The 13,403-nt window shown below is 43.5% G+C and overlaps 2 protein-coding genes across 7 annotated transcripts in view; one reads left to right on the top strand and one right to left on the bottom strand.

Annotated features, from left to right (window-relative positions):
• Positions 1 to 13,403, bottom strand: part of LOC140469439 (ras-specific guanine nucleotide-releasing factor RalGPS1-like) — a 956,086-nt gene that overhangs the window by 604,729 nt on the left and 337,954 nt on the right. The gene's annotated exons all lie outside the window — the stretch shown is intronic.
• The window catches only part of angptl2b (angiopoietin-like 2b), a 47,519-nt gene that overhangs the window by 9,249 nt on the left and 24,867 nt on the right, over positions 1 to 13,403 (top strand). The window contains exon 2 of the mRNA XM_072565677.1: positions 5,207 to 6,018. Coding sequence (XP_072421778.1) covers positions 5,229 to 6,018 — 790 coding nt within the window. The 5' untranslated portion in view covers positions 5,207 to 5,228. The remainder of the gene's footprint in view (positions 1 to 5,206; positions 6,019 to 13,403) is intronic.

The following is a 13,403-nucleotide window of genomic DNA, read 5'->3' as shown; positions in this document are numbered from 1 at the left end:
CAAGAGGGCCCATGCTGAATAAGTAATCTTTTTTTTCCTCACTGAGGAAATTCTAATACTCTGTCATTTTTTTTGGTTAATAATCCCCCTATTTATATTGGTCAGCCGGGGCTCCCAGTTTGGCCCAGGTTAACAAACCCAAACAAGGATCTCGGTCAATAAAATCCACCCAGTTCCAATCACTACAGCAAACAAACAATTCTGAACTCACTCGGAATCAGAGGGAGTGTGTACATGAGTTTTAAACAAGCGAGCTGTGAAAATATTGTGACTAGAATGTTCTGGGGGTCTAATAGCATGCAAATGAGACACAAACATTCATCCCAACAAAGACAGGACCAGGAACAAAAGGGAAAGCACAGTCCTTATACTCAGTAGCTCTTTGCATGTAGAACTCTGTGCCCTATCCAACAAGTTTATTATATTTGTGTCATCTTCATGACTGGTGTCTAAAATGTTCCTAAATGAGTTAAAACATCAACTGACGCAATGATAAAAATCACAACACCAGGTTATAGTCCAACAGGTTTACTTGGAAGCACACTAGCTTTCAGAGTGCCGCTCTTTCATCACCTGATGAAGCTAGTGTGCTTCCGATTAAACCTGCTAGACTATAACCTGGTGTTGTGTGATTTTTAACTTTGTTCACCCCTGTCCAACACTGGCATCTCCAAATCATGATGCAATGATGAAATAGTTAAGCGTACGTGTCATTACTTTCTTAAATCGATCCTCTGGTGTACAGTTCATTGAAAAAATGTCACAGGCCTAGAGTATTATCACTGAAGAGAACATGTGAAATGGGCAGATAATACTAATGTATTTTAATACAGAACAATTCAATCCAGAATTGGTTTAAATAGTAATGCTTGAGGCCACAACTTGGGGATCTGCAAAGGCAAAGGCATTCTGCTTCAGCTTCCAGTTCACGATAAATTGATAAGATAAGACAGGAGAAGGATGGTAACAATTTAGACCATGGAACAGGACACCGATTAGCAAAAGGCCTCTGGTTATGGCTCAACAACCTGTTATGTGATCAAAGGGTCACACAAGATGCTTCAAGTACAACAAAGCAAGAATTAAACAATGTGGGCTTCATTTTGAACTGATGGTGGGGGGGGGGGAAGATAAAAAAAAGGTCAAAAGAAGAAAGCAAAACCTGCGCGAGGAACTTAAAGTGTCTTCAAGGTGAGGTCCTGTGAATGATTTGGACAAGCAATCATACATATTCGTGGAAGTTCTTAACAGACAAGTTTCTAGATTAAAGATACATGGTACCTTATTCGGTTTTAGGATTAGTACTTTAAAACGCTGATAAATGAAGCAAATTTTCAGAGACATTACTAGCTCCAGATTTCACAAATTATCCAACAATCTCCACTGGATAAGTCTACCCTGGGGAGGCAATGGCCTGGTGGTATTATCACCAGATTATTAATCAGCAGTCCTGCCACATCCGGTCGTGAATGGTGGTGGATAATTAAACCACTCACTAGAGGAACTCAGCTAATGTTCTGGGGACCCGGGTTCAAATCCTGCCATGACAGATCAATTTAATAACAAACAAAAAAATCTGGAATTAAGAATCCACAAATGGCCATGTATTCATCAGCAATTGTTGGGAAAAAAAACCCATCAGGTTTGCTAAATCTTTCAGGGAAGGAAATCAGCCATCCTTACCTGTTCTGGCCTGCATGTGACTCCAGACCCACAGCGATGTGGGTGACTTTCAACTGCCCTCTGAAACAGCCTAGCAAGCCATGCAGCTGTACCAATCCCTACAAAGTCTCAAAGAAATGAAAGCAGATGAACCACCTGGCATCGACGTAGGCACTGGAGAAAGCAACGGCAGAAATAGCCCTATCGACCCTGTGACATCCTCCTGAGTAACATCTGGGGGCTAATGCCAAAATTGAGAGAGCTGTCTCACAGTCTAGTCAAACAACAGCTTGACGTAGTCATACTCACAGAATCATACCTTACAGACAACGTCCTAGACACCATCGGTGGCAACACAGTGGGATACAGGCAGTCGGGAGGAAGTTGCTCTGGGGTCCTCATGACTTCATGTTAAACATGGGCAAGAAAGCCTCCTGTTGATTACCACATACCATCCTCCATCGGCTGTTGAATCAGTACTCCTCCATGTCGAAGAACAATTAGAGAAAGCACTGAGGATGGCAAGGACACTAAACGTATTCTGGGTGAGGGATTTCAAGTCCACCACCAAGAGTGGCTTGGCAGCAGTACTACTCATCGAGTTGGTTGGTTCCTAAAGGACAAAGCTGCTAGACTGGGTCTGCAGCAGGTGGTGAGGGAGTCAAGAGGGAAAGCCATACTGTCCATGGCAGTATTGGTAAGAGTGACCACCACCCAGCGCTTGTGGAGACAAAGTCCTACCTTCACATTACGAATAATATTCATCGTGCTGTGTGGCTCTATCACTGCGCTAAATGGGACAGACTTCAAACAGGTCTAGCAACTCCAGACTAGGCACCCATGAGGCGTTGTGGGCCATCAACAGCAGAAATGTATTTCAGCACAATCTGTAACCTCACGCCTGGCATATCCCCCACTCAACCACTACCATCATGCCAGGGGATCAACCCTGGTTCAATGCAGAGTGCAGGAGGACATGCTAGGCATACCTGAAGATGAGATGCCAACTTGATGAAGCTACCTAACAGGACTACTTGCATGGCAAACAGCATAAGCAGCAAGTGATAGACAGAGCTAAGTGATCCCACTACCATTGCATCAGATTTAAGACCTGCAGTCCTGCCTCATCCAGTCATGAATGGTGGTGGGCGATTAAACAGCTTACTGGAGAAGGTGGCTCCACAAATATCCCCATTCGCAATGAATGGAAGAGCCCACCACATCAGTGCAAAGGATAGGGCTGAAGGAGTCACAACAATGTGAATCCATCTCTGCCTCCTACAGTGGTCCCCAGCATTACAGATACCAGTATTCAGCCAATTCGATTCACTCCATCTGATAGCCAGAAACAGATGGGGACAGTGGATACTGCAAAGAATATGAGTCCTGACAACATTGTGGCAACTGTACTAAAGACTTGAGCTCCAGAGCTTATCACCCCCCTAGCCAAGCTGTCCCAGTAGTTGTAACACTGGCATCTACCTGACAAATATGGAAAATTGCCCAGCTTATGCCCTGGACATAAAAAGCAAGATAAATCCAACCAAACCAATTACCGCCCCATCAGCCTACTCTTAATCATCAGGAAAGTGATGGAAGGTGTCATCAACAGTGCTATCAAGAGGTACCTGCTCAGCGACGCACAGTTTGGGTTTCACCAGGGCCACTCCGGTCCTGATCTCATTTTGGCCTTTGTTCAAACATGGACAAAAAGAGAGTTGAAATTCCAGAGGGGAGGTGGAGTGACGGTCCCTTGACATCAAGGCTGTATTCAACTGAGTGCGGCATCAAGGAGCCCAGTAAAACTGGGTGTCAGGAGGCAAACTCTCAGGTTCTTAGAGTGATACCTGGCAAATAGGAAGATGGTCATAGTTATTGGATGTCAGTCACCTCAGCTCCAGGACATCTCTGCAGGAGTTCATCAGGGTAGCGTCCTAGACCCAACCATCTTCAGCTGCTTCATCGATAAACTTCCGTCCATAATAAGGTCAGATGTGAGGCTGTTCGCCAATGACTGCGCAATATTCAACACCTTTCACGACTCATCTGATATTGAAGCAATCCATGTTTAAATGCAACAAGATCTAGATAACATCCAGACTTGGCTAACAAGTGGTAAGCAACATTCCTGCAATGCAAATGCCAAGCTATGACCATGTCCAAACAGAGACAATCTAACCACTGCCTCTTGACAGTCAATGGTCTTACAAACACCGAGTCCTCTGCTATCAACATCCTGGAGGGTACCATTGACCAGAAACCCAACTAGACTCACCGTTTAAACACAGCAGCTGCAAGAGCAGATCAGAGGCTAGGAATATTGTGACAAGTAACTCACTCCTAACTCCCCAAAGCCTGGCCATCATCTCCGAGACACAAGTCAGGAGTGTGATGGAATATTCCCCATGTGTCTGGATGGTTGCAGCTCCAACAAGGCTTGAGATGCTTGACACCATCCAAGACAAAGCAGCCCACGTGATTGGCAACAGATTCACAACCACCCACTCCCTCACCACCAATGCACAGTGTGTACCATCTACAAGATGCACTGCAGAAACGCGCCAAAGATCCTCAGTCAGCACCTTCCAAACCCAGGACCGCTTCCATCTCGAGGGAGGTGGTCAGTGGATACATGGGAATACTGCCACCTTCAAGTTCCTCTCCAAGCCACTCACTATCCTGACTTTGAAATAGGTGACCATTCCTTCACTGTTGCTGGGTCAAAATCCTGGAATTCCCTCCCTAAAGGCATTGTGGGTCAACCCACAGCAGGTGACTGCAGCGGTTCAGGAAGGCAGCTCACCACCACCTTCTCAAGAGCAAATAGGAATGGGCAATACATGCTGGCCTAGCCAGCAACACCCACATCCCACAGATAAATGTTTTAAAAAATGAAGATCAACAAGGACATGAGTGCTAAGAGGTGACAATGAACAACAGCATGTTGATAGTGATAGTCCCGATGGACAGAATTAAGTCAGGATGACCCAAGATGTACGCAAACACAGACAGATGGTTAAAGTTAAATCAGGGTGGCAATTTGGTTCATAGTCCCCACCAGAATGATGCAAATTTCTCATTTTCCAGTCAGGATCTGTGCCAAGAATAAAGTGCCGAAATTAGTATCTTTGTTTGCTGCAGGTCTGGGTGATCTGAACTGAGTTAAAGTGCAAACTTACAACAAGCGTGAATTTATAGCTACAGAACAAACAGAACAAGTCTGTGTTTGTTTTAAGAGCCGGTGATCACAGCTGGTTCTGGCTATTATTAATGGATATTGTGCAGCTTGGATAGATTTTGCCTCGATAGGTTTGTCTGGGATTGCAGACAGTGAAATTGTACTTGGGTAAAGATAATTTTCATCAATTTAAAAGATATTTGATCAATTTTAGAAAGACAACATTGTAAATGGAGAGGAACTGCATAATCTACAATAAAATATTTTGAAGAGTTTTTCCTTTAATAGTTTATTCATGTCTTTTTCCCCACTTTTTCTGATTCAGAATTGCTGTTATTAATTATCATTACTCTGTCTCTCTAACAGAGGACATACACCTATAAACACCATGAAGAAACTGACTCTTATAGTCTTCTTTGCACTGGTCAAGTCGGCAGTCAGTGTTGACAAAGTGGAGGAACTTCAGTCGAATGAGGAAAACAAAGAGCAGGAGTTCATTTACACAAACAGATACAAACGTGCCACAGTGTCGATGGAAAACAAGTGCTCATATACCTTCATTGTTCCCCAACAGAAGGTTACAGGCGCAATCTGTGTGAACTCAAAACCTGAATCAGTTGTGGAGAGCAGGGTCAATAAACAAGAGCTGGAGGTGCTCAACAATGAACTGCTGAAACAGAAAAGACAGATTGAGAGCTTGCAGCAGCTTGTCGAGGTAGATGGTGGGGTTGTTAATGAAGTGAAGCTCCTGAGGAAGGAGAGTCGCAACATGAACTCTCGAGTCACTCAGCTGTACATGCAGCTCCTGCACGAGATCATACGGAAGCGAGACAACGCACTCGAAGTCTCCCATCTCGAGAACAAGATTCTGAACCAGACGGCAGAGATGATGCAGCTTTCCAACCGCTACAGGGACCTGGAGCACAAGTATCAGCACTTGGCAGCGCTGGCAAACAACCAGACCTATCTCATTGCACAGCTGGAGGCAAGGTGCCAGCTGCTGCCAGCTGCCAAACCCGTGCAGCCACCACCACCCCCGAAACGCAAAATCAACCTCATTACAAACAATGAGATCCAACGAGATCAGAACCATCAGGACAGACGACAACTGGCACTAAACCTACTGCCAACCATGCCTGCTCTTCCTTCCAACATGCCCTCTGCAAATACACCTTCTGGTAAGTGGATTATGGCACGCATTGTGCACATTAAGATGAGTAACCTTTAAAAGATCGAATTGTGGCAAATGTCTCAGCAAGGTGAACACATTTTTTTTCAAATTTCATTCATGATACGTGAACATCCCGGTCTAGGCCGGCATTTATTACCCATCCCTAACTGCCCAGAGCTAAGAGTCAACAAATTATGGGTGTGGAGTCACAGGTAAGAACAGTAGATCTCTTCTCTAAAGATGATTTGGGACATTAGTAAAACACTGTGTAGAAGCTCATTAATTTAATATTGCATCACAGCAAACTTTTAATCACAGCTTAATGTTCAAGTTGCAAAAGATAGCACCTGCATCAACCACAAACAAAAACCGAAAGCACTGAAGAAACTCAGCAAACCTGAGTTTGGTTTGTGGAACTCAGAAACAGAGTTAATGTTTTGAGTCCATTATGGCTCTTCCCAGAACAAAAAAAAGAGTTATATATAAGCCACCACCTCCTCAAGGCACCACGCCCTCACAGGGTATTGGTATCCATTGATTTCCATCGGTTTGGTCTCTGGTTATGCTTTCGGCAGAATGGCTGATCAGGAACACACCACCCCCTGCCCCCAATCTACTCTTACCACCTGCCATCATGCGTTTTGAAAGTTTTACAGTGCGTCAACCAATTTGTTTGGCCGTGATCCAAACACACCTCCCACAGCCCAACAAGTCCTGGCAAGGGATTTGAACTGGAGCTTCTGGCCCAGAAGTAGCGGTGCGACCACTGCGTCTCGAGAGGTGTATAAATAACCAGAGGTGATAGAATACTCCAAAACCGATTCCAGCCAACTGCACCAAAGTAAAAATTCAAAATGTTCCTTCCTCCTCTAGTGGACACAAATCACTAGGCGGGAGGGAACAAATGGTAAAAACAAGGACTGCAGATGCTGAAAACCAAATACTGGATTAGTGGTGCTGGAAGAGCACAGCAGTTCAGGCAGCATCCAACGAGCAGCGAAATCAACGTTTCGGGCAAAAGCCCTTCATCAGGAATAAAGGCAGTGAGCCTGAAGCGTGGAGAGATAAACTAGAGGAGGTCTCTCCACGCTTCATGCTCACTGCCTTTATTCCTGATGAAGGGCTTTTGCCCGAAACGTCGATTTCGCTGCTCGTTGGATGCTGCCTGAACTGCTGTGCTCTTCCAGCACCACTAATCCAGGGATAGAACAAATGTCCACTGTGCTTTTCAAAAATTCAGTGACCCTATTTAGTTTGAACAACTGTTGTTTGTGAGTGCGTCTGGGAGATAACAGATCACATCTCTGGGCGCATCATCAGGGATTTAACATTGAAACCCTGAACACTGATTCTTGGTAAAATCATAGTAGAAGGTGGTTCACCAAGTCAACTGTTTGTTCGTTGAAAATAAGTCACATTGCCTGTGACCGCTGGGGTCAAAATGGCATCATGTGTGTCCAAAAAAGGCCATCATTTCAGTTTAATCAAATGAGAATAACATTTGCAATGCCTCGCCGCTCGACATTTTGTTGGCCATTTTAATAGTTACTTTTAATAAATCAGTTCAGAGCTGTTATTACACCCCTTTGGAGCAGGTGAGATCTGAATCCGGACCTGCTAGTCTGGATGTAAGGACATTACCACTACTCTATCAGACCCCTTAAAGTGACTCTAGGTGAGGCTTGAACTCTCAACCTTAGCATTTCACTTGTCCCTATACTGTCATCCAAGTCCTATGCATTGATATCTTGCATCAGTTGATGAAGACTTAATAGATCTTTTGAATCGACCTATTCAGGAATGTTATGATACATTTCTGGAATTGGTGGGATTTAAGCTGAAGGCTTCTGGCCCAGAGGGAGGGGTATCAGCACTGCACCAAAACAATCTCTCACGTCAAATCATCTGGTAGACTGAGCCCAACTAAAGTCTTGAGTTTCTCCAGTTGTGGCCCATTTGAGAAAGCAGGGTTATGCAAGACTTGGGAGCAGAGGAAGGAACGACATCTGGCAAAATCAGGGGGGTGTCTCTTCATTTCACTGAAGTGCAAGATCTTCATGCACAAAAAATGAAAACATTAAAAAGTCTTACCTCTCTGCGTCAAAATTACACACAAAACATGCAGCGCCGAGAAGCTGAGATGCTCCATTTAGGCAAAAGCCTTTATTGTCCCTGTGTACAAAAAATGCAGTTTTACCATGTACTAACAGGGCAGACTCTCAGTATGCAGCAAGTAGCGAGGACTCTTGTGGTGCAGTGGTAATAGCCCTAGCCATGGGTCAGGAGGCCCATGTTCACGTCCCACCTGCTCCAGAGGTGTGTCATAATACCCCTGAACAAGTTTCATAAAAATATCTACACCAAGCAGCGACACATGCAAATGTTACAGTCCTCTGAACACAAATTCACCTCCTCGTCCTACTGTCCCTGCTTTCCTTCACCAAAACTTGAAAGGAAATTCCAGCTCAAGTTCTTTAAGCTAGGTGGACTAATCTGGGAGTGGGCATATCTATCCCTACTCTATTTCATTAGTTGAAGCTGAGCTGTTGATATCCTTTCTTCCTGTACTACAGACAGGCAGTTCTACTTGCAAGCACTTCCTGCACCAACTGAAACTAATAATAGTTGAAATTGACTTGGAGGTTTTAGGGCAAGAAAAGGTGGGGGCTGATTTAAAAATGGGTAGCTTCACGATAATACATACAAAGACAACATTGCACTGCATTCAATGCAGATTCCAGAACCCCTCTGACTGATGCTGGTTAATATATTGTGTACATTTTGCACAGCATTCAGCACAAGATCTGATCAAGAACTATGAAAGTGACCATATTGCTCCAGACAGTCATTTGTTTATTTATTTTGAAACTCACTGTTGGGAACAGTGGGAAGTTTCTCATAAAACATGAATTATATTTTTTTATTCATCAATTGCTTGGCTGGTTTTAAGCCAAAACGTGGGCTTCCAAGTAAAGAAGAATCACAAGAACGTATTCCATCTTACTTTTTATGAGTTCAAGCTGGAGTCTTGGCTATCGTTCCTCCCTTTACTGACATGAACTTGTAGTGATTATAATGAGGTCAGCCAGGTAAGGCCACATTTGGAGTACTGCGTGCAGTTCTGGTTGTCCTACTACAGAAAGGAGATTATTAAACTAAAAAGAATGCAGAAAAGATTTACTAGAGTGCTACTCTAGGTGAGGCCTGAACTCTCAACCTTAGCATTTCACTTGTCCCTATACTGTCATCCAAGTCCTTTGCATTGATATCTTGCATCAGTTGAGGAAGACTTAATAGATTTTTTGAATCGACCTATTCAAGAATGTTATGATACATTTCTGGAATTGGTGGGATTTGAGCTGAAGGCTTCTGGCCCAGAGGGAGGGGTATCAGCACTGCACCAAAACAGCCTCTCACATCAAATCATCTGGTAGACTGAGCCCAACTAAAGTCTTGAGTTTCTCCAGTTGCGGCCCATTTGAGAAAGCAGGATTATGCAAGACTTTGGAGCAGAGGAAGGAACGACATATGGCAAAATCAGGGGGGTTGTCTCTTCATTTTACAGACTGGAAGGTTTGAGTTATAAGGGGAGGTTGGATCAACTGGGAATTTGTCCCCCCCCGGAGCGCAGGAGACTGAAGGGTGACCTTAGAGGTATGTAAAAACATGAAAGGCATAGGTAAAGGTTGATAGCCAACAGCTTTTCCTCAGGGGGACTCTAAAACCAGAGGGCATAGGTTTAAGGTGAGAGGGAAGAGATGCAAAAAGGTCCAGAGGGCAGTGAGTGTCTGGAACGGGCTGCCCAAGGTTCTGGTGGAAGTACAATTTGGTCATTTACAAAACATTTAGATAGGTAAATGGATCAAAGAGACATGAAGAGATATAGACCAAACAAAGGCATATGGGACCAGTTTAATTGTGAAAACTGGGCAGCTCAGACAATTTGGGCCAAAGGGCCTGTTTCCATGCTGTAGACCTCAGTGACTCTAAGTGGATCTCATAGAATGGGAGCTCCCTGATTGGATCGGATTAACAGCCTCAGTCAAGGAGCCCAGGCTGACAGATAAGAGGAGTGGGAAAGGGTCTGTTCTCTCTCAGAGCTGGCTCTGAGGGAGCTGGAGTAGGGCCAAGGACTCTCCCCATCAAAATAAAGGGGGACTTGGTGACAGGATATCAGTGCCTGTGGAATTAATTCAGAGCTGTCAATCTCCCTCTTGTCTGCAAGATCAGTCAATATTTACATAACATTGTTGCTATGACTGCCTTAGTGTGGATTTAGGCTCCTTTATTTTAAAAAGAATCACCTGACCATTTTTTGAAAAAAAAAGCGCAGATCTTTGTCTCGGTCTTGATAGGCTCAGTCAGAGAGGAAGGAGATCCTGCATCTCAGTACAGAACCATTCCAATCTAATGCCATGACCCAGTTGCATTGAGATGTCAGTAGGATCCAAGGGTCACTGACTTTCACAGGAGTTTGACAAGCACTTACTCTTTGCAAAGACGCAGGCACAATGTAGAGCCAGTCTTTCAGGGAAATAAACTGGGAAAGGTTAGAAGTAGCATGGATTCCACAATGCAATGTACCAAATCCTTAGGTTTTGCCAAAAAGCAAAAGTGTTTCAGTTGTCAACTTAATGGGATCATGAGTACTTATGCTAGTAAGTGACTTTCTTTCCTCCAGTAACATATTTAACTGAGTCATAGAGATCTACAGCAGGGAAATAAGTCTTTGGTCCAACTTGTCCATGCCGACCAGATATCCTAACCTAATCTGGTCCCATTTGCCAGCACTTGGTCCATATCCCTCTAAACCCTTCCTATTCACGTACCCATCCAGATGTCTTTTAAATGTTGTAGTTATACCAGCCTCCCACTTCATCTGGCAGCTCATTCCATATACACACAACCCTCTGCGTGAAAAAGTTGCCACTTAAGTCTCTTTTAAATCTTTTCACCCTCACCTTAAACCTATAGCCTCTACCTTTGAATTCACCTTCCCTGGGAAAAAGACCTTGGCTATTCACCCTATCAATGGCCCTCATGATTTTATAAACTTTTACAAGGCCACCCCTCAGCCTCCAACGCTCCAGGGAAAATAGCCACAGCTTAGTCAGCTTCGCCCTATAACTCATACTGTTCCAATTCCAGCAACATCTTTGAAAATCTCTTCTGCGCCCTTTCAAGTTTAACAACATCTTTCCGATAGCAGAGAGACCAGAATTGTTATTTTGGCTGGATTCAGTGAACCCGAGTCACTGAATCCCTAATACATTCACTGTATGAAGAACCTCTTTGCCATATTTCAGTGCCGTTATGATGTGTTGTGTAAATACAAGGGTTTTAATTCCTGTCACCTTTCCCGTGCTGACTTAAAACCTCAAATGTGGCGTAAGCCTCCAAAGAAAAAAACTGTGGAATTTGCCCCATGACCAAGAAGGCAAATCTTTCACAATCTCAATTGGCAATGCGTCAATGCTTTGAAGCAATCCTAGAGTTAATTTTGGCCTTAGTGGTAACGTGCTTTTTATCTCCCCATTGCTGGCAAGTGCATAGCCATCATGTTTTTGAAAAGACCCAAACGTCATCACTTTCACACAAATTATTGTGCATTGAATGCCTATGCAGAGTTTCTTTATGATTTATATATTGAACCATGCAGTTAGCTCTGTTTTAAAACAGGACAACTGAGTTGACAGGATTTAATACAAAATGTTGTCAGAAATGAGCAAGTATGCCTGTACCTCACTTTTTTTTTAATTCTAAGGCTATCGCCTGCCTTCTTTTATCATGAAAAACCCGATAGTGAAACAGAGAGTAATCAAACGAGTGACAAAGAGAGCAAACTGTGCCCGGGAAAAACCGCAACTGATCAGTAGTTTTGTATCTGCGTAGGCAGAGAGGAAGTCACTGATCAACCTAATTGCTTGACAGAACCATTAACTGGCTGTCATCGTTCCAATGGCTGCTGACATAACTGGAGCATAAAAGTAAAAGAACACTTGGGTACTGGTTCCAGAAGGCAGGAGGAGCTGTTAGCTTACAGCAAGACACGGCATCATTGTAAAATATTGCCTTAATAATCCTTGCGGCTCAGAATTGCCAATGTGTGATTGGAAAGTCAAGCAATCTATCAATTGTAATTAAAACTCAACCAAAATACTAATCTAATGGCAAATGTGAACCACCCATTTGGTTAAAATTAAAAATTGTTTTAATGTGTTATTTCAGGATTGTTTATTTGTTTCCAGGACTAAGGGGAAATTACACTTGTAAAGGATGAATTGCTTTTATGGTTAGGCTAAGCAAAACTTATGATGTATCATCCCATTTCATTCAGTGGTTTTAGTTAACCTTACGGAAAATCATTTAGCTTCCTGAAAACCCATCTTGACTGGCATGTGAATTTATACTTGGCTGAAAGTAAACACAATCATTAGCAAGTTGTCTGCATTTTCACCAGTCATTTTGGTTTGTTTTAGACATTCACCATTCTCACTGTAGCCGCCTACTCTCCCTTGACATCCATTGCTTTACTCTGTTAACTTCCCAGCCAGCTAGCTCTCCTAGTCTCTGACGGAGCAAAAAAAAATATACAAGGAGTTTGTTTAAATCAACAATGGAATAAAGAGATTTAAAATTTCAAAGGTTAAACACAATGGTGGGTGACAGAAAACCCAAATCACAAGCATTTCCTACTCTACAGGTATTATTCAGCTATTAAATATGAAATCGGAATTGAGCACCATGGAATTAAGCACAATGTTCAAACTTGTGCTTCATTTGACATATATCCATTAGCAGCCATTAGTTGTTTTATTTATGCCTGATGAAGGCATGTGCTAGCCAAGGGTAAGCTCAAGAAATGGCAAGTGCTTTTTGATTAAATTAGGTTAGATTGCTTACAGTGCGGAAACAGGCCCTTCAGCCCAACAAGTCCACACCGACCCTCCGAAGAGCAACCCAATTTACCTCTTCACCTAATACTACGGTAATTTAGCATGGCCAATTCACCTGACCTGCACATCTTTGGACTGTGGGAGGAAACCAGACCACCCGGAGGAAACCCACGCAGACACGGGGAGAACGTGCAAACTCCACACAGAGAGTCACTCGAGGTGGGAATTGAACCCGGGTCTCTGGTGCTGTGAGGCAGCAGTGCTAACCACTGTGCCACCGTGCTGCCCATAAATTTGCACACATATATGACACCAATCAAATCAGATCTCCTGAGGCACTGTGGTGGAGTAGAGCATTTAAATAAGGCAGGTTAGACTGACTCATACCAAATGCAAGTTGGATTCATAAGTAGATTCTGTAATTCCCTCCAGGCACACACATACATGTTCCCTCACTTACTCAACATCAGAAGCAAACACAGCAAAGTCCAGAAAA

Source organism: Chiloscyllium punctatum, chromosome 49, assembly GCF_047496795.1.
Source record: "Chiloscyllium punctatum isolate Juve2018m chromosome 49, sChiPun1.3, whole genome shotgun sequence".
Taxonomy (NCBI): Eukaryota; Metazoa; Chordata; class Chondrichthyes; order Orectolobiformes; family Hemiscylliidae; genus Chiloscyllium; species Chiloscyllium punctatum.
Note: the sequence above shows the minus strand (reverse complement) of the source record. Positions and strands in the feature narration are given on the sequence as shown.